Here is a 27911-nt window from a genome sequence, read left to right as displayed (position 1 = left end):
AGGAGACAAGGTAAAGCCTACAACATTAAAATTCAAGATGGCACATGCATAACTGAACTGTTGGAGATTCCGCACAAGAAAGAATTTCACTACTTGCATCAATCTTGAATGTGCTTGCCTTTCACTACATCATTGAAGCGTCCCTTTTGTCCAGCGTATGTTCAGGTTTTTCTACCTTTGTTTAGAATTATATGTGTATTCTTCCTTAGTAAAATCAGTTGAGTCAGCACCGTATTGTGTATTCTTCATTTTATCCAAGTTTGTTTGCATTGTTTCATACGTTAAAATGAATCCAAACCAACTCCCTCACCTTGCCATCTTGCTTCGGTATCGGCTATATCCATGGCTTTGGTCACTTCATTGACTTCTACAGTAATGATGGCAATGATGATGGCGCCCTTTAGGCTTGGTTTTTCACAACTGAGGCAGCATCAACAGACGAAGGCTTTCGGTCCTATGCTTCTTATGGCATTTTTTTTTTTAGCAATCTTCCGAGAAAGTGTCGTTTTGGAGCAGGATGGCCCAAAGGACCGTTCTTGGTGCAATTTGGCCCAATTGGGCACAGCTGTTTCACCACTGTGCTTGGCATCCACTGCATTGAAATTGATTGTTTGTAGCATTTGAAAAAAAAAAAAATTCGGAAACCACTGACTGTACCAAATATATATTTAGGCCACCATTACTTTTACAATAATTATCAAAACTCACAATATTTATGAAACTGAAGCATCAAGTGTACAACTTGGCAAATTGGGAGCAAGTATATCACTGCTCCGCCAACTACACCTACTGAAAACATGTAAAATGGACAAAATTGATGTATTGTACACCGTTCTGAAGTACACCATTGATCCTGACTTTTGCAGAATCCTCGGAAACGTAACAATTCAACAGAAGCTATAAGCTCATATATCCCATATGTCTGCGTCAGATGATCTAACAGATGCAGTTTACAGAGCAGTGATATCTGCCTTTGGTGCAGATTTACAGACTCAACTTCATCCTTGAAATTTTTTGGATACCCACCGATTTTCAATAACTTCTTATGAAAGTTACACTTATATCTATACTTAATCAAATTATATTAAATCAAACTTATACTTCCTGCAGTCAGTAGAACATAGCTTTCCCTCTTAAATGCAACAAAATTGATGGTTATGTGAAAGCGTTTCTGAAAGCATTTCTACATTTTACATATATTTGAACAAGGAAATTGAATTTGCACGAGGTAAAAAGCAGAACGGAGCACTGTTCCATCCAGGCTGATGACCTCCCCGTTGATAACACATTAACTCCCAAGTTCCTTCCTTTATCTTCGCATTAATTTTTCTATGCATTTTTTACTTCCCTGATTTTTGCATGTAATATACACATTCCAAAAAATCAATACTATCACATTGCAGTGATGGTTAAGAACCAGACAGTGGCGTCCACAACTGTGAGTCACGAAAACTAACTCTTCACTGGGCAAACTTGTGCCCAGAAAAGCAAGTGACACTCAAGCATAATGATTGCGGTGAGCGCAGTCATCGATCAATCGGAATCTGGTTTACAAGTCAGGCGCGTCATCTATTTATACATGACTCATTGCACGTTCCATTGTAATAGGTGGTGCTCGCATAAGTTCCAGAATGTACAACACTATATGCTACGAGCATGCAATCTGATTAGAAAATGTTCCCTCGCGGTGGAATTGGTGAGAGAGTTCTGATACATGCAGCGCATCTTGTGCCGAGCGATAACATTGTAAAAATAGTTGGCTGGTGAGAAACGATCGCCAAAATAGATAAACAATTTGAACACGTGACAATATGTACATTTTATCCCTTGTATTCAATGGAAAACTTCAGTAAAACACCAGCAGAAACTTTATCTCAAAGTACACAAAAGTATGCAATAATATTCTTTGCACTCATGACAACAAAACAAGTGCAAATTACAAAACAATATGCATGAGTGCCAAAAGCGAGCTGCTATTGGTAAAACAAGCTGACATGAATTAGTCATTACCATTTCTGCGTTTCGCCCTATGGGAACGCGGTCGGGAGTCAAACCCGCGACCTCTTGTTCTGATGCAGAACACCATAATCACTGAGCCACTGCGACGTCTATGCAGATTTTCCTCTGTGCCCCATGAACCTGCATGGTAATGACAGGAATATGGTTGAAGCAATGGCTTGGCAGTGATGTGACTACTGCTTTGGAAATTCCATCTCTGGCAACTAAACATCTTGCAGAAGTTATCTATACTGCACTCTATGTAAGAAATTTGTCCGCAGAAACTCTAAACATTGTGTAAAGCGTTGTGAGGTAGCAAGCTCATGAGCAAACTCTCTTGTCTGCTTACACAAAGATGGTAGCAGCATGCAAGGGAGACAAAGGATGGTGCAAGACACAACACACACACAACAGCATCTGTGCTGTGTATTGCACAGTCTTTTGTACCTTGCATGTTGCTAGCACTTTCCTAAAAATATACCCACTCGCCCAGGTCTCAACTGTTTTGCACAAAGGTGGTCAGCCCCAATGGCAGCTTCAGCACACCATCGCGACAAGATGTGCCCTGAAACAAAGCTTCAATTAGCACTCATACGATTCCACAAAAATATTGCAGCAGTGGCTGAAGACTGGGTTGCGAGAAAATCGGAAGGGAACTCGGCAGAAGAAACCAAAACTTGCAGAGGCAGAAAAATGAATTCGTAGTACAACATGCAAGTCAACAAATGCCTATCGGAAATTTAAACAAGACGAAGACACATCTGCCAACCTGTGAACTTTAAAACTCATAGAAATCCCGATGACGTGACAAACCGGGAATTGTATGCCTTGGCATTGTTTATAGACCACGGTGACTTTTTCAGCAACTTTGCTGAAAGCCAATTTTGCCAGCTTCAGGAAATAGAGCATGTACAATTATATAAAACTGCGGTAGAGAAGTTTACACAGCGTAAACGAACCAACACTATGTTCACGATGCATGAATAAACTCTCGGTACACTCAATAAAACACTTTGCCCCACAAATAATTGTCAACACATTTAAATTTGAGTAAACTTGCTCGAAGCTAGTACCCCTCTGGTATATGGCATCTTGCCCTGCCACAATACGGTAGCACAGGTACCATCGGAATTTCTTTCTTGTATGCATCTCTTTTGCGACCCTGCGCTGCCCCATTCTTTAAGAATATTAAAAGTTTTTCATACAAATAATTTACTTTTCATAAAACTCTACGCACCATTCGTAAAATCATAGAACGGGCCTAAATTCGTAAACATTACGAAAGATTCGGGAGAGTTGGCAGGTATGCAAAGGGTTCACAGGAAGGTGGAGACCAAGGAACTCTCTTTGTAAGGAACTCTCACGAAGTTAAGAACTAAATGTTGGTTCCAGGCTTAGGATTCCCTTATCCAAAGTCTTTGCTATTCAACATTCTCATAGTGGTTGAACTGCGCTTGGCACTGAATGCATATTCAACTAGATTCGAAAAAAAAAAGGGTGATCTGAAGGCCTCAATTGTTTTGTCAGTTACAGCTATATAAAGAAAATAGACAAGGAAGACAGAGAAAGCCTAGAGGAAATCATCTTTTAGAGCGCAGCTCCTAGGCGCCCATTCTTGTGGCAAGCGTCGGCGTCCTACCTCATAACCGAGCGAACGAGCACAGCTAAAGATGAGAGCGAATGCGGAGTGCAGCAGGGAATGAAAAATCGACGTGTATGAAGAGGGGCCAGGAAGGAAAGCGGAAGAGGAGGGTGCAGCACAACCATGAGGTGGAAAGGGGTGGAGGGCATGGCGAAAGAGTGAGAAGAAAAGAATAATGCAGCGCACGAGGGGCGAGACGACACCAGAGTAGCACGCATCGTCTGTATGGAAACAAAGCGTTGCATGCGCGTAGGTTGTCTGCGGCGGCGGCTGTGAATCGCGCCCACACGTCACCCACGCACTGCCTCTCACGATCTCCCGATTAGCGAAGCACTCACGCCACACTTCGTCCAGTTTGCAACATGTCGCATGAGACAGATTGCCTGCGCCAGTCGATATATCGCGAAATGAAAACGCGTATACAGCTGCACACAAATTTCGCATTAGGAAGTATCGCTATCATCGGTGAATTTTTTTAATTGGCATATACAAATAATAAGGAAATAAAGAAATAAGGAAGTGGCAAATACAGACCTGCCAGCCTTAGAATTCAAGAACACTACAGTGGAACCCATAAAATACTAAAATTCGATGAACAATACTAAAAATGATGTGATCATTCAATATGTTTCCTGTTTATTAAGGATTCACAGACTTTATTCAGTAGGCGTGCTGTGATCAGACACTTTATATTTGTAGCAACAATGATCTGTGCAGCAGACAAGCAGAAAAGTTTATAGTTGTCATTATTGCGATATTCATGTAACGGCTGCCAAGATTCAGTTGCCGTTATAGTACAACGGTTCTATTAATTGACGTCACTGCTTCACGGGTACACCGCCTGCATAATTACTGGGTCCATAAAATTGGGCCATAAAACGCCCGCATAATACATGGGTCCATAAAATTGTGCCATAAAAAATCACTCGGCAACTGTATTTCGTTTCTTTTTTTTTTTTTCAAGTTGTTTTTGCCCTAAACTATGCACAAATAAAAAATCATAAAATATTTGCGTGAATGCAACAATCATAAATGAGCAATGAAAATCTGGCGTTTTACAATAACATCGTAAAAGTTGGCAGCTATTGAAATATAAGTGGAAGAAAAGGCACGTGGCAGCCAAACTCCCATCCTCCGCATGGCCCACGCATGGTGCTTTGCCAAATAAGGAACCAAGGCGGATATCTTCCGGCCCAGTTTCTTGGGTATTAGCATATGTATACAAGATTAACCCCAGAAGTGTCAGCCAGCACCCCTTCCCGGCCATAGTAGTGAATCTGGAACATCCATTCAACTGCATACACATCAGACGGAGTGTGAAGCACCGCACGCATAATGCAGACGTGGATACAGCTCCCACTTGCATCAAGTACCTCTTTGACCACTTTAATGTACCTTTCCTTATTTCTACATTTCAATTCAAAAATATAACTATTTCCCCCATGCTTTCTCTCACTTCATGGTATGTTTTCTTCATGTGGTTGTTCCACTGGATGCAGCATGCCCAAATTGCACTCTTCCTGGGACAGAAGCAGAAGCTGTTCACTCAATATCTATTTCCGCAGCTTTACAAGCAAGACGCTGCTTCTTGCTACATTGTGAAGCAAAACTTTCACACTACAGGAATGAGCCGACTAGGAAAATTATCGAAGCTTCTCACATCGCCAAATGCAACAACACTTGTATCAACCAGCCATCAGTCGTGCTGCACAAGCACGAATTATAATTTTTAAAGGGCTGGCAAAAAAAACTTGCGTATAAACTGGAATAAACATACAAGAATTTTTTTTTTCTCTCTCTTGCTTTTGAGAAGTGCAATTGTCTGTCGCCTGGTGGTGCACTTGTGTGCTATACAAGACTATGTCTTTTTTTTTTTTGATAAAACTTAGTTGCAAGTTGCAGCATTTGTGTTGTCCACTCTCTTCTCTGTGCTGTGTTTTTTATGCGCTGCCCCCCTTTTGGAGGTGAAGCAAAGAGCTCTTATCTACACCTGCAAGCCAGCCTCCCCAACACTGCCACGTCAAGCTATGATCAGTGGTTATGTCACAACAGACACCACAAAACACTCTGTACAACACAGTCCACAAGTACACATGACACATACGAAACATTTTCCTAGTGACAAGTTCTCACTGAAATAACAAAACAAAAAAAAAGGGAAGTGGTGTTCATTTAACTTACTGTAGAGACAGAAAAATGGAGAAATAAAGTGACAGATTACCCAGAAATACAGCTGATCGGTCAGAGTTTGTTACAGTCTTGTAGAGAAAATGGCGGCATTGCAATGCTGTTGTGTGCATGGGAATGCTGGAAAAAGGGAGCTTCGTAATGCCATATTCAGAGGAGAGCGAGGGCACCTTGAAAGACATGTCTGGCAAAGTGTGTTCCATCTGTCACAATGGTTGATTCTCTACTTGAAGAACATGCAAAATTAATGTTTTCCTTTCTGCATTGTTATAAGAACACTTTTTATTAAAACATTAGCACTCATGCTAAGGTGTAAGCTTGCTAGACTTACGCTGCTACTCAGTGTCAGGCCAGATGTAGCAGCAGCACGGCAGATGACCGAGCTGCAGCAAGTGTCAAAACGTCGATATGTCCAGCTCCTATGTGACCACCTTCTGGGTTATGATGTCACGACACAGTAAGCTCCTGAGAGGCGAAACTGGCTATAAAAAGTCTCTTATATTAATTTCTTTACGGCGCTCTGAGGCTTGCCAATATATTTTCTATACAATTTAGAAGTCTAGGACCTTCATTTGCAAAAAAAAAAAAAAAATTAAGGGTCAAACATATCATTTCAGTACTTCTTTAACCAACTGTATTTTTTTTTTTTTTTTGCACTCTGGCTATTCGAAGGCTAACAGAAGTCCCCAAACTACCCAGCTCACTCAATAACTGTGTGAAGTGAATACTGCCATAAGGAGGCCCCTTATGTAAATCATTTCTATACATAAGCACACTTGTTTATGCAAAAAGCACAAAAATAATTTTTATCACCTTGAGATGGCTGTTCATGCGGGACATCCAACTGTTGATTGAAGTGCTGGCTCTTTCGACTCCGAATACAAGCTAAGCTCCAAGCATAAGATGAAAGCTTGTCATCCTAGAAAGAGGCAAATTCGACTAGGTCAGATTATGGCCCTGACACGGTGGGCACCATCGCAGAGGCGTGCGTGTCAAAACAAAACTAGATAAAATTATGGGGTTTTATGTGCCAAAACCACAATCTGATTCTGAGGCATGGCATAGTGGGGGTCTCCAGAATAAAGTGGACCACCTGCGGTTCTTTAACGTGCACCTAAAGCTAAGTACACGGGTGTTTTCGCATTTCGCCCCCATCGAAATGCAGCCGCCAGTGGCCAGGATTTGATCCCACAACCTTGTGCTTAGCAGCCAGACACCATATAGCCACTAAGCAACCACGGCAGGTGAAACTAGGTAGAAGCTAGAGAGGGAAAATAGGAACGTGAGGACCACACCAAGAGTGTATTTGCCATTATCTATAAGCAAAAATAAAGTGTTGCGTTGATCTTTAACATCCGAGAAAAACAAAACGGCATTGTAAGCACAACATTTCTGGAAGAAAAAAAACTACGCTGAAATGGTTAAGAGGAGAAATATGCCTCACTCTCCAGGTTGGCCAACACCACTGCCAGATAGACCAGGTATAGCAGATTGGCGGTACAGCCCTTGCTGAAGGCTTCTGTCAGGCCTCCGAATCTTTGTAAAGAGACATATGATGGCGCATTGACAGCGCTGCCCTCTCTTTTGCACAGAATTTTGACAGAGTCACAAGCATCACAAGAAAGAACTTGCTTTTGATGTTGCACGCTGAGATGTTCAGAACTATTGCAAATTTATGCATGCTTCAATAATTCCCACACGCACAACCTGTCTGTTGCACTGAACCCTTTATAATGACACGTGAAAACTGGGAGCCAGGTAACTTATGGGTTGTACCATTCCCCATTCATGGCCAGGACAGTTGCATTCTGGCAGTAGCTGAATGCAAAAGTTCTTTGCTTCTCGCATTTGACAGAGCATGTGAACTCTTGCAGAAGTGAGGAATTCTTTCAGGAAGTAAAGGTTCTTGGCAAAAGCTGGTATGAGCATGTGCACTTGTTACTGGAAGGATTTTACATAAAAATGAAGTGGGTGGGTTGCATCAGTGATCCTTTTGTTTCTTTGTACTAGAAAGAGATCAAATTTTTTTAGTTGTGTACCACAAGACATAATCAAAACTGTTGCTTTGCCTTTTTTTGTTGGGGGGGGGGGGGGGGGGGATGAATCGTCAACTGGGCAAGTTGGTAAGGTGTCATAACAGAAAAAAGGAGCGCGAAATGGCCAGGGGTACATAGAAAGGATGGCGACATGGGTGCTTTGTTAACACAAAGTGCATTTCATTTTATTGACAAAGCTGCACATACCACGTATATGTATTTCATGATAACGTTATGAATAAACAGCTGAGAGTAACACAATTATCTTCCGTCCATTTCTTTTGTGTGCTTTCTGCACAGACTATATGAAATGTTTGCGTGTTTAGGCACCAGATTTAGGCACACATTAAACAACCCAAACTGGTAAGAAATTATTCCAGAGTTCTTTGCTACGGCATCCCCCATAGCCTACAGAGCAATTCAAGGAAGTAAAACTCCAACAATGCAATACATAACAATAATACATACAAAACTCCAACAATACAAGCCGATTTTTTCCTTTCCTCAGACCTGCCAACATTAGAATGCGAAAAAAAATACAGTCATACCTTATTACAGCAAAGTCGCATCCAACACGAAAATACACTTGTCATGTCCTACATTCGTTATAAGCCAGTTTCTTGTACACTAATGTCGGTGAGACACTCTTTTAATTTGCTTCATTACATCCAATAATTTGTGTTCACTACATCCAGGTTCGACTGTGCCATCAAAGCTAAGAAATTAAGAAATTTGGTGAAAAATACTACAGATTGCATATCACTGAACATGACTGCTTGCACCCTGCTCCATAGTCCAAGAGAAACGGATCTGCATCAGAAACATCAATCTTCATGAAGTTTACACGAGAAATAATTCACTTAACTGTGGCCAAAAGGTCAGTTGCTGTTATACATTGGTTCTATAAGTTGCTGTCATTGCTGCTCCGGTAGGTCAGTATAATTTATGGATCAGAAAAATTAAGTCATCAAAAACTGGTCACCAACTGTATTTGTGTTTTGCCCTATTAATACTCATACAGAACATCACAAATTTATTGGTGCAGCTATGACAATTGTAGGCAAGAAATGGTGTGAGCAGAGTTACAGCAAAAATGATAAAAGCTGGCCAGTGCACTATCTGCAGGGGCCGACCAAAAAGCACGGGAATTTGATTTCTACAACGGGCACCTGTTGGACAGGCCACATTCATAACCGACCGATTCTTCCACCATGTTCAGAGCACATGTGCAGCTGCCCTGTCGGCGCCACGATGACAGTAGTCCTCACCGCTTTCCCACTATATTCGAGCTCAAGGCAACATTTTAAGGGGAATGCTGAGGACAATGCCATTGTGGACTACTCCAGTGGATTTCAGAGGGAAGATGCATGGTGCGTCGGTTCAGCCCCACTTATTTTGCAGAATCCTTTCATTCTTATCTCCCTCCCTTTTCGTCGCAAGGAATAAGTGGGTTTTGTCATTGTATAAACAGCAACACGTTCCTTACCACAGTTGCCCTGCTGCCTGCTAAGGAGGACTATACTACTAGTACTACCGCCATGCCAGAGTGGCAGATCCAAGGCATGCTCCAAGCAGGGGCCCTCATCTAAGTATACATAAAAGAGAGGAGGAAGGGGGAAAGGGCTCACTGTACGCTTAGTGTTGTCATTGCTAGTGCCGGCATCCTTATGTGGGGCCCAAGCTATGTGTAGTCAAACTCATCATAAGACCGCTCTATTCTCTGCACGAAACTGCGGAGATGAACAGACATTTTAGAAGGGATACCTTTGCGCGCCATTGTGCACCGGGTGGTAGAATGCGCAATAAGAGGTTCCGGGGATAATTTATAGAAAGCATACATGCTGCACCATAATTGTGAACTTCAATACCACAACACATAAGTGGTTTCCCAATATGATTTCAAAACTTCTGTACAGATGAAGACACAGAGTCAGATTGTACTGGGACCTCCGAGGGGAAAAAAATCATATGAATCAACAATTGAGACCATAAACTTCTTAAAGGGAATGAAGTTAAGACAATGCCACCTTTAATAGAGTACTAACACGTATCTTCAAAGTGGGACAAATTCTGCCGAGACCTGTCTGCATGTAAATGGATGAGACTTAACTAGTACTAGTACATAAAGGTTGAGAAACAATTATGAGACATTTCAATTTGACGCTAAAGTTGGCTTTTAAACACTGGACCTAGCCTCATTATTATTGTGGCGTCTTGACACAAAGTAAGTGCTTCTGTTGTGAAGCAGTAAGGCTAGATATAATGATGTTACTCCTAAAAAAGTCGCAGTTTCGCCTGAAAGACGAAGCATCAATTGCAATAGCAAATTAGTAGAGAGCTATTCGGAATAGGGATAGTAGTTTTATCGGCTGCATAAACTTGGACACATCCGCTTACTAACTGAATTAACAAGCGTGGTGCCAGCGCGCACAAGCAAACATGAATAGATCACACTGAATGACCACAGACAATGACTGTCAAAACACTGGCAGCAATTGCAGCCGCCGCAGCGGGCAAGGTTCGTGCGGTCTATCGCTTCAAAGGAAACTGAGCGGCGCATGCACAGCGCATACAAAGGTCAGAGACATGTGGAGATAAGAAACCGTGCGGGCAACAGCCACAGCCGGGCAAAGTACGAACTGAGTTGTTGGCAGAGTAGAAGCTGTGCCCCCCCCCCACTCCCTCCCCGCGCTGCCTTCCCGCTTTCGCGAGGGAGATTGAGTGGCAAGCTCCCCTTACGCCCAATTGCAAGATACGCCTTTGGTGCCGGAGCACAGCGCCGTCCCGCCTCCCTCCCTCCCATACACCCCATGGCCTTTTGCGAGACGGTCGCGTTTGCTTTCGGCCGTGCGTTCGCTCTCCGTGATAGCGCACGCGTCCCCGCACGCTTTCGCTCACGCATACGGCGCGCGGCGACGATTTTATCGTCGCCGATTTTATTCCCTTGGAATCTATACGGAACCTCACGGCGACGGCAGAAATCCGGTTGAAGTGTCCATATAATTGCTATTGCAATAAAAGGTAAAGCATGCTGCATGCATTTCTTCTATCTATACTCGCGTGTGGCTGCCACAGTGATCGAAGTGACAGCATGAGCCAATGTATCATAGCCTCATGACACATACACTTCCTGAGCACTGAAAGTGGCGTGTGGAAACAGATGTTGTAAGTTAATTAGGGCACTCTGACATTTGGCATTATTTTTCCTAGTGTTCAGACAGTTTGGACATTCATTTATTGCAACAAATGAATTCAGAGGTGTCACGTCAGCACTCCTTTAATGGATCACTAGTGAGTGAGACTAATTACCATGTCACACAGCCACTCGTGAATTGCTTTCACATAATGTAGTGTGAGGCATCCTAAAGGAGTTCAATTTCTAGAGAGTTAGGGTCGTGTCACTACGGCCACTAACATTAGGTCCTTCGCAAAGCCGCGGGGGCACATTAAGCACTGTTCGGTTTATGTACACACACAAGAATTTCAGCTCTAATTGTTCCTGAAGCTGTTTTACCTAATGTTCAATAAAACAAACCATCATAAAATTTATTGCGAAAAATTCACTAATTCTCTAAGTGCACCCCATAAGCACAGCAATGCCAACAGGAACAATGGCAAATTTATGCTTATTCATGCTTTTGTTATGGCATAGTGTAGCTACTGATTGTTGCTGTTCTTGGTGTAATCATGTGCCCTGACTGCAACACTTTGTGCCTAGCAATTTCGCAAGCCTTTCTCACCTACAGAATCTGCACAGCTTCTAGACAGGCCATTTCGCACACGAGGCGTGACAGGACACGACACTTACGCAGTAGACCTTGCAGTGAACAAGGTAGCACCTGTGTTGACACAGTCAAGCTGACTCTAGAGTATATAGGGCAGTAGCAAGCATCAATGTGATCAAGCAGTACTTTAACTGTTCTATAATGCAACCAGATTTAATGTAATAAGGACCAAGGTAAGTTTATTCAGACGAAAATAAAATTTAAGTTGTATCTCAAACACTGTGCGAATGAGAGCACTTTCTTCAGCCATCAAGTGAGATAACCAAACTTCCTTTAGGGAGATGCGTAGCGCTACCAATGTAAAGATTGTAGGTACGGCTCCCACCAATGACAAGTTGTTTTTGCGTCCACTTTCATTCTCCTTTAGTTTATCATTTCTACACCTCAATCAAAACCAAATATTAACTTCCCCTATGCTCTCCTTGGATTCATACGGTAGGTGATTTGACGCAATCGTATTTCCACTTCCACATGTTGTAGTTGTAATATAATGTCTTTTTTTTTTATATAGAAGGCATCGCAATCAGAACTAAGTGCACTGCAAAACGCGTGGAGTGAGCCTTTTAAACGCACTACTGGCATAGCTTCCACAGCATTGCCTGCGAAGTAAGAAACAGAGTATAAGTATCAATTCCCCTAAAAGTTTTCTTTATGTACTGAGAGTCAAAGCTAACTGCAGCCCCCAATGCACAGGCATGTACAAAGCTAACAGACTCCTGTAGTGTTTTTCAAACCACGATCCGCTGACACCTGATGGAACAGTTACCGTTGATTCTCGTTTAAGGCACAGTCATATGCCTTAAGAACACTGTCAAGTATAAACAACATTTTTGATAGATGATGCAGAAATTGAGGTCAAATCCAGACAGTTGGGTCCACTACTTTTGCTCACAGGTGTATATCACGGCACACTTTTGGGACAGTTATCTGAATAAAAGATGCTAGCAAGTGTGAGCTCTTCAATCCAGTAAAACAAACTCTGCCTCTGCAGCTCATATTCAGTGCATTCTGTATGACTGACAGCAGGTGGCGGAATAAGGGGTATGGGTCCCCAGGACTACTTACCAAGGGACTCTCAAGTGCACATGCAACACAGAACGTATTCACAGAAACACATAGAAAACAGTGAGGCCTGACAGACGTAAGGAAACTGAAGTTCAGCACACATATTACAGCCTACAGAGAAAATGTTTCTACAACAGCAAAACAATGCCTCTCACCGTGTTATCTACCATATATGAAGTCCATTGGCATGCCAAACCTAATCTGGCCATGAAGAGTTGGACGGGTCACAGCCCATGGGCTTGCACTTGGCACAGCACAGCCAGCAGCCATAACAACAGCAGCAGCTCCAGCTGCTACTCATGACACCGGAAACAAGGCCCTTTGTTGTGGTCGCCCCAAACAGCAGTCCACCTCGATCAGTTCCCTGGAGCAGTTGTCCAGCAAATATGCAGGTCATGAATATTCTTCCTGGTCACAAAGTCGTAACCTATTTCCTGGACCAATTGTCTGGAATGAGTGCAGGTCCTTCAGGCACTTCAGAGGATGACAAACATGGTCTCCAGTTCTCTGGACTGAGCACATATTGAGAGCCAGCTGACCTTGAACACCGACGTGCACAACACAAGTGCACCTACACATTGTTGTTGCCCCTGCACAGTAAACACCACATTTATTTCACACACTTCTTAACATAACAGTAATACTGCAATATGGCCTCCAAGATTGAGGCATACTTAAAAGTGCTAAATCTGAAATTCTGTAATCTCGGAAGCAATGTAAAACTGTTGCATATGCTGAACTTTGTCACGGTGTTAAGTTGAACACTCAACAATCTCTTTGCAAGTGACTACGTAATTTGCTTTCCTGCCATGAAGAAGGCATGGTGTAACGCACCCAGCTGTACCTACATTAATTTTAATACATCAGCATTATTTGCGTACCTACACCCACTTTCCTGAATCTGGCTGCTGGCTGGCTGTTTGGCCTAACTGCAGCATCTGCACAGTGCCTGCCAGAAGGCACTCTAGAAGCTTCGTGTAAATTTTGGGAGAGTTCGCAGGTTGTCCATTGTGGAACAAGTTGAGTACGGACAAAACAATATGAACACGACTTGTATCCACTTTTTCCATGTTTTGTCCACACTGAGCATGTTCCACTATAAAAGCATCAACAGTTCAGGTTGCTGCCATCTTCACAGTACTTGAAACATATCAAGGGAAACTTCTAAGCAGCATAGGATTAAGTGAGACATGTGTTGATGTGTGGGACTCCAATTTCCTTGTTGATATGGAGATCTCGCACTCTGAATAAACAAATCAGGTCACATATTAAGAAACCTACAAAATGGCAAGAGGCAGCTGCTCATCACATTACTGAACGACATCACGTGATACATGATGTGCTGACGCTCATGTTGAGTGCAAGCTGGTAGCAGGAAGTTAATTTAAATTACACTTAATTTAAATGACACGATAAGAAGCACAAGCACCCTATATTATAACCCAGATCCCACACACTGTGGGAATCGACTTAAGTGAAGCTTTCTGTGCTGTTTGCTTTGATTGACGACAAGTAGCAGTGATGTTGACAGCGAATGTTTAATTTCTTCGGCGTTTAGTCTAATACGAGAGTGGTGAGTTCATGTTAAACGCTACCTCGCATGAACCACTGCCATTTATCTGCATAGTACACAGAACACACAGCAACGTGCTTGCTTGAGGCGTTCTTGTGCACCATTGTTCATAACTTCCAAAAAGGCTAGCATTGTCATTGCCTCACACAGCACAACGCATTGTGGCAGAAATATTAAACTTTAATGAATTATGGGGCTGTACGTGCCAAAAATACAATCGGACTATGAGGCATGCCGTAGTGGCGGACCACAGATTAATTTTGACACCCTGGTGTTCTTTAACGTGCACCTAAATTCAGGCGCACGAATGTTTTTGTATTTCGCTCCCGTCGAAATGCGGCTGCCGCGGCCGGGATCAAACCCGCAACCTCAAGCAATGTCACAGCTGCAACGCTGCCGCAGCAGACACAGAAGTGTTGATTTGACGTGCGACCAGCTTCCGTAATGTCGCCTAAACCCTACGGTGCTTTAATGCAGCTTTGCGTCTACATGCCTTGCACCAGTCGTCTGCTTCACACTTTTGCACCGTGCTATATATATATTTTTTTTTTCTTTTTCTCTCAGGAATAGCAGAAACGTACCGCACCTTCAGTTTGCCCACAACCACTGTCATGTCCGTAGTAGTAGTAGTGTTTAGTAGTAGCGCAGTAGTAGTGCGTAGTAGCAGTAGCGTAGTAGTAGTCTTCCCACATCAGCTTTTCCCTCTCCCTGTATGGGGAGTGCAAGCTAAGAGTGGAAAGGCTGTTACTAACTCGTTCCGCGACTGCCTCGTTCCTGCCCATTTTGCGCCTCCTCTCCCTACCTCCTCCCTACACCTTTTTATCTAACTTTCCTCTGGACTTGCACGTTAGTAGAAAGGTAAGCTCTCCATTTTCTGCAATGCTTTTGTTGGGGGCAACTGGATAATTACAGCTGTCAAGAGGCTAACGTGGCAACGCCCAGGGAACCCCAGAGGGCATTGTGTACATGCAACGCGATGGAAAGGTTCAAATGAGTTTTTCGCATCGTCTTTCCTGTCTGCCATGCTACTTCCATATATATACAGGCTCTGAAGCAGCCCCCAATGTGGCATGCAAGACAGCCACAGCAACAGCAACAGCAGCAGCAGTGGAAAAGTTGAAGGAAGAGGCAAAAAAGCTTTGCTTTAAAATGTTTCTTAGATGTCACTGTGCACAGCTTTGCTTGTGTCTAGAAAACATTTTCACACTTCACCAGAAAGATCATCACTGACTGAATAGACTTTTAAGCTATGTTGCACGATGACAGAGAATGTATCATACTCCGTTCTCATGCTAGATATAAACTCATGTCAGTCGTTTCTTCGTGCGGATTAGTCACATTCACTTCACAAACTGACTGCTATAGCTAGGTGCTGCATGAAAAACTTACTCCAGGCTGTCCCACATGACTTTGTGTAGGCCCAAAACCAGGCACGGCTGATAAATCATATGGCAAGCATGCTGGAAACTTCAACCAGTGCATGAAGATGCAAAAAGCGTAACCTTACAAAACGCAATGTTGAGTAAGCTGAATTAAGATGCACCGAGACAATGCCAAGTACTTGATGTATGAGGAAAAGAATCCAGGCTGCACTTCCTCTATTTATTGTTTCTTCTTTCTTTATTTATTGTACTACAATCGGCCAAAGGGGCATTGGTACAGCGGGGTACATGACAGATACTGTATGATACAAATTTGGTACGTGAGAAAACAGTCAAACAATAAAGGGGAGCATGGGACAAAATACAAACTAAATATTCAAACACTGCTATGCATGCACAACCCTTAAAGGCATGAAACATATACAGTATACTACAGGTGCAGCAATATATATATAACCTAGTCATGAGTTTAAAACAGGCGTAGGCGATTCTTTAGCATTGTGTCAAACTTAATTGTTATTGGACACAGATGCCATATGGTTCCAGTCAGCTTAATAAGCTTGCCCTTGATCCTTGGATTTCCTTAGTACTACTTGCCTCCATTGCACATGAAGTGGGCACCATCAAAGCCACACATTTACTTTATATTTTGCAACAGACACATATAAGTTTTCCGTCTGCCCGCGTGCAATAATAGACTGAAACCTATTTCAGCGCACTCACCTGGCCACACCTACAAATTCACATTTGAACTTTTTTTTTTTTTTTTTTTTTTTTTTTTTGCTTTGAGGATATCGTGTTGATGAATGCAAACATAGTTAGGTTGGTACTCATGTTACCTTTAAGATTTTCTTGCCTGAACCTCGATTTCACTGGTAGTGTACTTAAATAAATAAATAAATCTAAGCTCGCCCGCCTTTTGGCAGACATTCGCGTACGTTAGCGAGTCGTTGAAAGACTGCGACTAACAGTGAGTGCAAGAATTCGGCGCGTCTTGCGTTTCCCGCACCAAGACGACCTTGGTTTTATTTTGCGTGAGTCGCAAAAGAACGTACTACCAGCATAAATTCAAACGCGAACAATGCCGAAATATGCCAATCCGCTGTTGCGTTTCATGTTCAGCTGCCTATTGTGGCAGGCGAACAAATTGTCCAAATTGTAACAGCGCCTCAATTAGGACTCCAAAACGTACACTTGGGACTAGTCCATGCTTATAAACCAGCTACGGAACACTTACGATCGAGTCGCACTTCCGTGTAATAACGCAGGCGTTCGTTCCTCTTGGCATGCTGATGGTGCTTTATGGCATAGACCCTCCCCTTGCTTAATTGACAGAAAAAGACAGAATTTCTAGAACTGCGTTCACGCATCTCAATGTGGATGTGATAAGGCTTGAACGCTTAGGTTATCAGAATTCGCAACAAGAAGATTGTACGAAATTTTGGCGTAAATGCGTCAGCGGCGAATTGACGGCTCCCACCCGCCAACGAGCTCATGCATCTCAACCAAGGAGGTTGAGATGCTCAACGAGCTTATCGTGCAAGATCCTGCAACGAGCTCATGCTACCGTCGAAGTCTGTCACAAACAATACATTGAAAAGAACGCAAAACACCTACCCGCAAGCCACGTTAGGATGAAGTACAAGTAGAAGTGAAAACAACACGCGAACCAGGCCATCAATTTGCAGGATATTCAATAAAGTTGTCTCAGTCAAGTTGCACCTGATGCGCAAACCTTGGCGCAAACAGCGCAACCGAATAGCGCGCGGTCTTGTTAGGGTGGCTAGAAGGGGAGGTGTGAATACCGGCGGCGCTTTCCTGCAGGCGCGCGTGACCCCCTTGCGCACCGATGCCACCAGGGGAAATATGGCGCTACCGCTCGCGGCGCGGGAAGCATAGCCGCGCCGGCCTGCCGGCCTCGCCTCGCCTCCGTGCCTTCGCCGTCAGTTTTGGCAGGGTCCTTCGATACTTGAAGGACCCTGGTTTTGGTCTCGTCGCCTGTTTTGTGGTGTTTCTCGCGATACATAGCGTGTTGCACAGCGTCGTCGTGGCATTGCCAATTGCCATCCTAGTATTATTCACGAGGCCTCTCACGCTAGCTCAATCTGATCACCACCGCCTTTTCTTCTTCTTCTTCTTTTTTTTTTTTTTTTTTTTTTTTTTTGTTTCCTTAGGTTTATCGTTCGTGACTTTATTAATGGAACTGTAGTCTTGATACCACGTCACATTCCTGCCCTCTCAGAAGATGCCGTGCCCACATGCAGTACTTCCGAACTTGCCAAAATACATTAGAAGGACTCTGACGAAAGAAAGAAAAAGAAGAGATGTCTCACACGCTCCACGGGTCCCAGGTTCGGCACGCAAACCACTCCGGTATAGGCAGTTCCGCCTACTATGATCGACCCTGTATGCCTGGACTACATATTCGACTCTCTGAGTACGAATAAAGTATTATTATTATTATCTTACAACAGAAGCGGCGCTTGTCTATTGACAAGACGGTGGAATACATGCCCACCGGCAGACGTGGAGGCTGTAAATATACAGCGGGATGGAATGCCCAGTCCAGTCGCAGAAGAATTGTTCATTATCGAGCTTAAGCGACCTTTGGAACTGTGGTCACTGCAAAAGTTTAAACAAAACATTGCTCGTTACTGGACTGCAGAGTTTGCATTGAACGAAATGCTGCGCCTGTTGTGTAACCAAAATGGTAGTGTTCTTCATTGGAGAAGGACTTGCCAGCTGTGCATCTACTTGGCTGGGCAGCTTCACAACGAAACCTTTGTGGAATATCTAAAGAACAAACAGAAGGGACCTTGGGGGCCTTTTATATCTATCAGTCTATCAGAACCATTCTACAAGCTGGTCAATTAATGCCCTTATTGAAAACAAACTCACTCGTTTAATTGCATGCCAAAGCTGTGGCAAAGTTTATGCAGTTGATCAATTGGTGATGTGCCGAAAATTGGTTGCCTAGAGCATTCTATCTGCTGCCCTGACAGCATCAGTTGTACGTTTTTATTAAGTAACAAGGATTCATTTTTTGCTTAAAGGTGTCATTCAGCAGGGCACTGAGAATAAACTAAAAGCACCGACATATTGCGTGTTGTAGATCAAATTTTCCCATAGTTAATTGTTTTCCTCACTTAAATAAACTATTTTATGACCAGATCTGTTGCTGTCTGAAATCATAGTAAATTGCTTATTTGAGCGTCGAAAGGACATGCTACACGTCTTCAAGCGCTGGCACAAAGTGGTTTGTACGTCGAGAAGTAATCGGGTAATGACTGCAGTTTACAGGTCGTACGTACGGCACGCGGGTGATTACTGCTGACCTCGACGACGACGGTCGCATTTTGAGGGAGTCGAAATGCAAGGCACCTGTGTGCCGTAAGGTGTGAGTGCGCGTTAAAGAACCTGAAGTGGTCGAAATTATTCCAGAGCCCCCAGCCCCTATGATCCTGATCCGGAGGACCAAAAGAAAAAAAACAAGAAAAAAAAAACGCGTTTGAATCTATCGACGCAATGCGAACTGGGCCCGTAAAATCTCACAGGAGTAGTGATGTGGGCTGATAAAACGTTGATTTCATGGATAAAGACGTATATTCAATGACGCTCGCAGACAACGCGCGATACCCGAGGCTGGCGATGCGCTCATTTCGGTTGCGTGCCTTCCCGCGCCTCGGTCAACAGCGCCGCCCTGCGGCATCGGTGCGCTGAGGGGTCACGCTTGCGCCGCCGGTATTCACACCTCCCCTTCTAGCCACCCTAGTCTTGTTATGATCCGTTTCACCAAATCGGATTGCAAAACGTTGGAGGAAATTGAACTTGCTTTCGGACCTAAAACACAGTTTTTTTTGTTTTTTTTTTAATCGTAGCGTTCCACGACGGCAGAAAAATAAACTGTTTAATAATATTTTTTTTTTTATTAACACGGTTTTAAGTGACACGTTCAGTAGTGCATATTTTAAGATTCAACTCGCTTTCGGGCTTAAATACGAGGTTTTGTTGGATGGTTTGTTTTGTTGTTGGCATAGATATAACCTATTTATTATTATTTTTTGTTACTAAATTACATAGTCCTAAATGTAAAGCTTAGTAATGCGTACTTTAGAATCTTGTGCGTGTTAGGCCATTGGTTAGACTGAAAATAAGGGGTTTGTTGGTTGTAGCGCAACCTGCTGGCAAAGAAAAAAAATATTTATTGCATTTTTTGTTATTTAAATGTATGGCCCTAAACACTATGCTTAGTAGGACATCGTGTGCCATCGACGAGCATATAATACGTGTTTGTTGTTGGTAGCGCCATAAGTTGTCAAAGAAATAACTTCTTTATTGGTATTTCTATAGCTAAATTGCATAGTCCTGAATAACACGCTTAGTAGTGCCCGATTCAAAATTTTACTCGATTTTGAGCATACGGGGTTCGTTGATTGTAACGCCAACCTTTCGGCACAGAAAAAAATATTCTTGCTTTTTTTTTTTCTTTTTTTTATATAAACTGTATGGTCTTAAATAATATGCTCAGTAGGGCATGTTTTGCTTCGGACCCAGAATACGGGTTTGTAGAGTTACTATTAGCAAAATTAGCAAATTTGCAAACTACTATTAGCAAAATTAGCAAACGAAGCAGCTCATAGCAGGTGATGAGCTTCATAATATAATAAGCATAATTTGTTTGTTTTTCTCCACTACACCGACACCATATCGACAATCAGCTGGACTCTAGGCCATACTATGGACATTTTGTTTGGCGCATTTCGATTTCACCGTTTTTTGACAGCTCCGATTTGCTAAGATGTCTGTCATACAGGCTTTTTCGACAAGTGCGCGCTACATTCAGCCCGCACAACTGTGCCCAAACATTATACACACAGCTCGGAAATAACTGGAACTTTCAGAAACTTTATTAGTGACTATATATAACACGTATACATCACAGGTAAAACGAACAACCACGGGAAGGCGACCGACGCTTTTGTTATCACTCGGTTAGGTCTCGAATGCGAGTACCTGCTCACAAACAACGATCTTCCTGCTTTGGTAAAGGCTCGGATTGTTATGCTTGACTGGTAGGAGCATGCATCCTGTGTTTAATCGACGCCGGTTCTGAGTTCGGAACGTTTAGATCAAGCTCACTTTTTGTCACCGCCCGCGCTGGATTCGTGTTTGATTTCTATCGGGATCGGCTTGTTCGTGTCTTCTTTCTTGGGCGCGTTTTTACGAGGAGCTTCCAGGGACAGGTAGCCCGATGGGTTCAGGTGACACTTGACCGACTCAGGCTCGACGTCTTCGGGCAAGACGTAGCGTCGGCTGAACTCGCGCATTATGTAGCAGCCGCGGTCGTCAGACTTCTCTTCGTGCTTGCCGTGAATGACGATGCAGTTGTCCTGCGTCTTGACAGTGATCTCTTCCGGAGCGAAGTGCCGGGTGTCAACGTTGATGGCGAACTTGTCCGGCGTGCAGGAGACTGCCGAGCCCTGTTGGGCTACGGCTCGGGTCGAGTCCAAGCTGCCTCGGTTGTAAGGTTCGACATAGAACCGTTGGTGGAAGAACGGAGGGTCAAACAGCTCACCGTCGAGTAAAACTCGGCCGAAGTCGTCGTTGAAGAAGCGACGCGCCAAATCTGACGGCCCCCAGTTGTCTCGGTAGAGCAGCGGGAACAACGCCATCTCTCTCGCGTTAAAAAACGTAGTCAACGAGCAGCCTTCGTAGCAAGAAGCGCAAATGCTTTTCTTCGCTGTCAAGTTTGAAATTCGTTCCCACCGCACTGCGTCGTCTGCTTTTATAACCCCGCGTCGTCTGCTGCGCGAAAGTTCTCGAAACATCCGGGACGTTGACACGGGAGTGAGTGCGACAGTGGATTGGTCAAAGCGCATCACGTGACACCGACGTCTGCGTCATTTTTGCTATTTTTGCATCGTCTGCTACAAATTCTCGAAACATCCGGGACGCCGACGCGACTGGAGAGGCGACATCGGATTGGCTGGAGCTTGTCACATGACATTGTTTGCGTCGTCTGCTACAAATTGACCTGGAAAGAGGACGGCTGCTCGTCTGGAAATTTCGGGATTCTTCGGTTAGCGATAAACTTTTATTTCTATCCTGTTTCCATCCCCATGTCAGCGACGTGCAGTGCCAATATACTGGTGCGAAGAGCGACTAGCCGCGTTGACCGATAACGTTGACCTCAGCCTCAGCCTTTCGCGCTTGATGAGCGGCGTTCAAAGGGGAAAGCGAATTACCAACCCGGCCCCGGCGGCAGCATCCTCAGAGCGGCGTCGTGTTCTCTGTTGATTCGGTGGTCCTCGAAAGGGAGTTAATAGTGTTTCAAAGCTAAGCAGTTAGAATAAATGTTTACTTCAGCGGTGTACCCGTTTGCGTGTCATCTATAGACATTATTGTTGCTGCTATGCATGCATATATTGTGAACGTTGATTTTATGCAGCAGTGCTGTTTCTATGGTGCATTGTTTTGCGTGCGCCCTAATTGCGAACGATTGCTAGCGATCTTGATTACTCAACTACCGCTTTGAGACAACTTTGTTGACTTTTAATGGCACAGTAAGGCCGTGGTGTGCAGACTTGCAGAATGCCTCGTTTTGAACTCATGCCGAATAACTTGCGATTCGGCGATCGACAGATTGGGTTGGGATTGCTCAGAGCAACACTTGGGCTTTGAGAACCGTCACACTGTGCAGTGGTGTGACGGTTTGCGCTACCTCGGGTGTGTGTGTGTGTGTGTGTGTGTGTGTGTGTGTGTGTGTGTGTGTGTGTGTGTGTGTGTGTGTGTGTGTGTGTGTGTGTGTGTGTGTGTGTGTGTGTGTGTGTGTGTGTGTGTGTGTGTGTGTGTGTGTGTGTGTGTGTGTGTGAACGAGAAGAAAGGGAACCGAGGGGCTCGATTTTATTAATCATAGGAAGCCAACAAACATAGACACCAAAGACAACACAGGGGAAATCACTTGTACTTACTATGCGAATGAAAGAAATGAAAGGAAATTAAAGTGGATGAAAAAACAACTTGCCGCAGGTGGGGAACGATCCCACGTCTTCGCATTACGCGTGCGATGCTCTTACCAATTGAGCTACTGCGGCGCCGTTTTCCCATGGTGAATTCTAGTAGTAAAACATAAAATAGGCCAGAAAGTGGATGGGAAAACGGCGCCGCGGTAGCTCAATTGGTAAGAGCATCGCACACGTAATGCGAAGACGTGGGATCGTTCCCCACCTGCGGCAAGTTGTTTCTTCATCCACTTTAATTTCCTTTAATTTCTTTCATTCGCTTAGTAAGTACAAGTGATTTCCCCTGTGTTGTCCTTGGTGTCTATGTTTGTTGGTTTCCTATGATATATATATATATAGAGCAAGACTGCCTTACGGCGCAGTAAAAGAATAGACAAAATATATGTACACATACGTGCTATATATGTACACATGCTCTTGATGTTGTCGTTGAGGTTACCTGTGGCGACGAAATTTTCAGAGTGTTGCGAAACCATGCATAAGTTTAGCAATATGTTCATTGGTCAGTTCACGTATGTACTTCACTATATATTATTTGTCTGTCTTTGTGTTTTGTACTTTTGATGTTATACCATTCTATCATGTGCAATATTACATGCAATAATTTTATGTATAAACGTTCAATTACCCCCCTATGCCTTCCGGGCGAATGTATAGGTATACTAATAAATAAATAAATAATAAATAAATAAATTAGCGTCACGCACGTTTTGTTATTGTGATGCATGCAAACCCATGGCGTTCTGTAAGCGTCTGTTAAAACCTAGTACTTCTTTTCGCTTTAATTTTTTGTTTGTTTGTTTGTTTGTTTGTTTGTTTGTTTGTTTGTTTGTTTGTTTGTTTGTTTGTTTGTTTGTTTGTTTGTTTGTTTGTTTGTTTGTTTGTTTGTTTGTTTGTTAATTGGGTTGGCAAAGGGGGTAGAGGGGGTAAGCAAGGAAGGTATGTCACTTGTAAAAGCAACAAGAAGGAAAGAATTTGTGCGTCGCGCCGCGGCTTTAAAGCGAGTTTGATGCAGTCACTCAGTGGTATACGGCCCAACGCGTCGCGCTTACGCGATTCATTTTTTTTTTTTTTTTTTTTTTAGGCGTCCTATGCCAAGAGCCCGAGACTCAGTTCTGCAGAAGGAATTCAGTTATATTGTCTGCTTTCAAGAAATTTCTTTAAATCGCGCTTCATAGGATATTTCATCATCTGCTTCTTTTCGTTTTTTCTTTGGAAAGCGAGAAGGGTGTGGGTTGGGGGGTATTGATATATGTTTAGCTTGGGGCCAAATCAGATTAATCATTTAAAACACACGATAGCTTTGTTTCAAGGCAACCGCTGAACCAAATTGAAGTAAATTTTCCGCACTTAAACAAAGTTTCATCCTATAGGCACCGTTACCCGCCGTGGTTGCTCAGTGGCTATGGTGTTGGGCTGCTGAGCACGAGGTCGCGGGATGGAATCCCGGCCACGGCGGCCGCATTTCGATGTGGGCGAAATGTGAGAACGCCCATGTACATAGATTTAGGTGCACGTTAAAGAACCCCAGGTGGCGCAAATTTCCGGAGTCCCCCACTACGGCGTGCCTCATAATCAAATCGTGGTTTTGGCACGTAAAACCCCGTAATTTAATTTTTAATTTTCCTATAGGCACCGTTCGGATCAGATCCTCATTGTAAGGTTGATAACAGCAACACGCTCCATCAACGATTGCTTATCGGGATCGGGCACAGTTCGGTATTCACGAGGCATTAAAATATGAAAGTCAAGTATATATATATATATATATATATATATATATATATATATATATATATATATATATATATATATATATATACTTGACTTTCATATCTTTCATAACTCTGCGTCTAGCGTCTTTAGGTTGGCACGGTGCTTGACACGAAGCAAAATACGTAGGGTTACACATGCAGACATGATCCAGACGACATTAGGTGAGGCTCATCCCTAGGCGGCGGCTCGACACAATGAAGCCGTCTGCTTCTGTTTATAGAATCACGTCTGCAAGTTACATCCAAGTGGCGTGGCAGACGTGAGCGCTGCAAGGACAGGACGGCTGCAAGATTATGGCGCCGCCGTACCATTTTACGACGCCTGGCTGGCCTGGCAGTGCTTGGCATGCATGACGGGCCTTGCGTCATCCGGTCGCGGTTTGAGCACAGTCGGCGGTTGTTAATTGGCATTTTCTTACTTCTGCTGCTTACAGAGCACGCCAAGGACGCGAGTTTTTTACAGCTAGCGCAGCTGCATAACATGCTGAACGCGATCCGAAACTGGTATACCACTCATACGTCTGGATCGCCTAGATAATTTTTTTTTTTTTTAACCAGAAATTGTGTCTCCTTCTTTCACGGATGCTGCTGCCCGATGTATGTAAGGCCATCTACGAGATGCATTCAGACAGTATAACTTCAGCATGTATTCTCATTTATGCGGATATCCATTACTGAAAGATTAGTTTTTCTGGATTTCGTGCCAAATTGAAGATGCTGCCACCACTTAAATACTAATTTATTTATTTTTTTACAATGGACGACAATGTACATTCGCTCGTATTTTGCTTCTTAGTGGGCTGTAATTCCAAACAAACCTGTAAGCGAACAAACGAGTGAGCATTTGAAAGCTCATAATTACGAGCCGCAGCTGCGTTCATGCGATCACGTCAATCCGTAAGCGCTAGCAATGCTGCACGCCACATGACGACGCTCCAGAAAAACGCGCGACTTTCCGGAATGTTCTGGATACACAAGAACACGTGACAAAAAAAAAAAAAAAAAGAGACAGAGGGGGGGGGGGAAGCGATTTTGCTCACTCGGCACCTCGGCGCTTTGCGCGCGCCCGTCGCCTCACAAATTGTTTATTTACTCTGGGCATTTTCATGTCTTCTTGTTTCGTTTTGCTCCTCAAATGAGCGCATCCTTTAAATATCCGCTCGCGCATTCCCCTCCCTCACCAACTCCCCTTTTTCCTTGGGGGACCAGGCGCCTATAACTAACGAAAAATCTTCCGCTAACCCCCGGAATAGCTCTCTGCGACGACACCGAAAGATTTACGCAGCCTCGCTGAAGAAAAACAACTTTCGAGCGGTTAAGACTATTGGCGAAGCGTATTTCAGTTTCGTCTATGTAGAGCAGATGTGGTGGTTAGGTATAAATGCCGCTTTAGCGGCCTCAGACGAATGAATAATGACACGCTGTTACTGCGAATTCGTTTGATTGTAAAATATACATTTGGATGTTATAGTGAAGTCCACATTCGTGGCTGGGCGGAGCATACTCAGAAAAAGGCCCATGTGCCACGTATACTGTAAAGTTCGCCTTCTTACAAAAACGGTTCTATATGGTCAGTGACAGAATTCACTTCAAGCTCCACCCACAAAAACACGGTGCACTTGTCCTCCACCTCTGAAAGATTGCCGAGTCAGCTGGAGTCAACTCGCAACCTAATGACTTTGCTCTCCTATAATGTAAGTGCAAGGCTAATTGTAAAATAAGGGTTCGTTGTTTCAACCTAAAATAATATCTGTGACTGTTAGAATACCTATAAAATTTGGCAGGACGTTCAGGTTTCACCCTAAAACCAGTGACCCAATGACTGATCTGTAAGGAGAAAAACAGCCGTTTTAAACATGCAGAACCGCTTGACGTCACGGAAATAAGCGATTCTAATTGGTTGACACGTCTACGCCAACTGTGTTCGAATGTAGGACAGCGTACATGTAACCTTTTATGCTTTGGTTGTCACCAGCCGTGAAGCAGACAAGTGCCCGGTGCACGCGTCTGTTTTGGACGCCGGGGTCTGTCCTTGACGCGAATTCTGCGCGATGCCGTAACCACGCATGCGTAACACGAACGTGCTTTGGTCGGTAAACAAGCAGCTGCCGCTGTGAGGAGCGGAAGGGGAGCGACTATTTCGCACCGTACGAAGGGCAGTGATCCTGCTATCTTAGCTGCGCGTTCCTTTGTGGGCGGTGGGGCGACGGCTTATGCTAAAGATATCGACGGAGCAGCGTTTGGTGTTTTCTTTGTTACATATTCACGTCTGCTGGCGCGAGCTTTTTTTGGTCTTATCGCGGCGTCGAAGCCGCCGGCTAGTGGAAGGCCCTAAAGGGGTAACCGTGTACAAGGAACATATGCACATTGCGTGCTGAAGATTGCAGCGACGTCATATGCGAAACTGCTTGTCGTACAAAAGCTGTTTGCTTCGTCGCTGAAATTCCGGTGCGGCGACTCGTAGGCCCCAAATCGAAATTTTGCTTCCGAGTAGTCTGTTGAATACAGCTTGCTCTCTTAAATGTGATTCAAATTCTCTAACGATAGAATCTCTGAGTCTCGCGTGTATGGCAAGTAGGAAAAAAAAAAAAACGGCGTTGATTAAAGCTTCTTCTTAATTGCGAGTGTCAAAATCGTAGCTCATTGACGTCTTCGGAATGCGACGAATGTTTGTATGTGCAGCGTTTGTCAGGATATCAAAATCGATAGAGCGATATGGCGTTGCGTATCCTATGTACCGCAGAGCTACACAGATGCGTGACATAGAGTATAACCTGGCGCTAATTGTTTCCCCATCTTGCACATAAATACAGTAAACACTCGCTACATCGAGATCACTTTGTTCAAAACATCGCTTTATTCGAAGTCCTTTCTTACTTGTTTAAACTTTTATTTATTTATTTATTTTCATCTCGCGGCCTCAGTGAATTCTACTTGGGCGGGGTTATTCGAAGAGCAAGGGCACCTGACAATACTTAGTAGATGTCGTTCTATTACTGCTCTTCTGGGAAAAACTCCCGTTTGCAGAGCGCCTCCATTGGCAACTTTTACGACTTTACAGTAACTGTGTACAATTTCTGACACTTAAAAGAAATCCTATAGAGCGCTGACGTTGAAAAGGCATGCGACCACTTTCATCACTATCAGCATGATCATCATCAGTGGCAGCAGGATACGTTTTTATTTCCACTGCCCCAGGATGAACGCCCCTTCATCTTATATCCACTTATCTTAAAGATTGTAAAACTTGTGAAAACACACACGCACACACACTTCACAGGACACAGCTAGGTGTCAGGTCGTCGCCACGATGTTCGCATACTTCGCTTGTTTTGTTATTCATATTTTTGTTCTACAGCTATTTGTCGTTGATTAGACAAAAAAGAAAGAAGGAAAAGCATATGTTATCATGATTTGCTTTGTTAAGCAGGTGGCACGAACTACAT

The 27911-nt window shown here is 43.7% G+C and overlaps 2 protein-coding genes and 2 non-coding genes across 7 annotated transcripts; 1 reads left to right on the top strand and 3 right to left on the bottom strand.

Moving 5' to 3' along the window:
* Window positions 1-314: 314 nt before the first annotated feature.
* Window positions 315-17439, bottom strand: LOC125941244 (uncharacterized). 4 transcript variants are annotated; one of them, XR_007464173.1, is made up of 5 exons: window positions 17286-17439; window positions 12869-13303; window positions 6641-6746; window positions 2011-2139; window positions 315-592 (listed from the first exon to the last, which is right to left on the bottom strand). XR_007464173.1 is itself a non-coding variant. In XM_049658183.1 (4 exons), exons 1-4 carry the CDS (start codon window positions 9524-9526, stop codon window positions 432-434), a joined length of 417 nt encoding a protein of 138 aa, XP_049514140.1. In that variant the 5' UTR covers window positions 9527-9661; the 3' UTR covers window positions 315-431. The 4 variants fall into 4 exon arrangements, 1 of the variants encoding a protein (XP_049514140.1); XR_007464172.1 differs by lacking the exon at window positions 6641-6746 and adding an exon at window positions 7272-7363 and having other exon boundaries at window positions 12869-13077; XR_007464171.1 differs by lacking the exons at window positions 6641-6746; window positions 17286-17439 and adding an exon at window positions 7272-7363 and having other exon boundaries at window positions 12869-13495.
* A 3115-nt stretch (window positions 17440-20554) lies between these two features.
* Window positions 20555-21445, bottom strand: LOC119433308 (alpha-crystallin A chain). The gene has a single exon (XM_037700455.2). The coding sequence runs from the start codon at window positions 21338-21340 to the stop codon at window positions 20804-20806; it is 537 nt and encodes a 178-aa protein (XP_037556383.1). The 5' UTR covers window positions 21341-21445; the 3' UTR covers window positions 20555-20803.
* Window positions 21446-22689: 1244 nt separating this feature from the next.
* Trnat-cgu (transfer RNA threonine (anticodon CGU)) lies at window positions 22690-22762 on the bottom strand. The gene has a single exon. It is a non-coding gene; the product is annotated as a tRNA-Thr (tRNA).
* A 68-nt stretch (window positions 22763-22830) lies between these two features.
* On the top strand, window positions 22831-22903 carry Trnat-cgu (transfer RNA threonine (anticodon CGU)). Its single transcript has one exon. It is a non-coding gene; the product is annotated as a tRNA-Thr (tRNA).
* The last annotated feature ends 5008 nt before the right edge of the window (window positions 22904-27911 follow it).

The sequence above is a fragment of the Dermacentor silvarum genome, chromosome 11 (genome assembly GCF_013339745.2).
Source record: "Dermacentor silvarum isolate Dsil-2018 chromosome 11, BIME_Dsil_1.4, whole genome shotgun sequence".
NCBI classification, from domain to species: domain Eukaryota; kingdom Metazoa; phylum Arthropoda; class Arachnida; order Ixodida; family Ixodidae; genus Dermacentor; species Dermacentor silvarum.
This window is presented reverse-complemented; position numbering and strand designations above follow the sequence as displayed.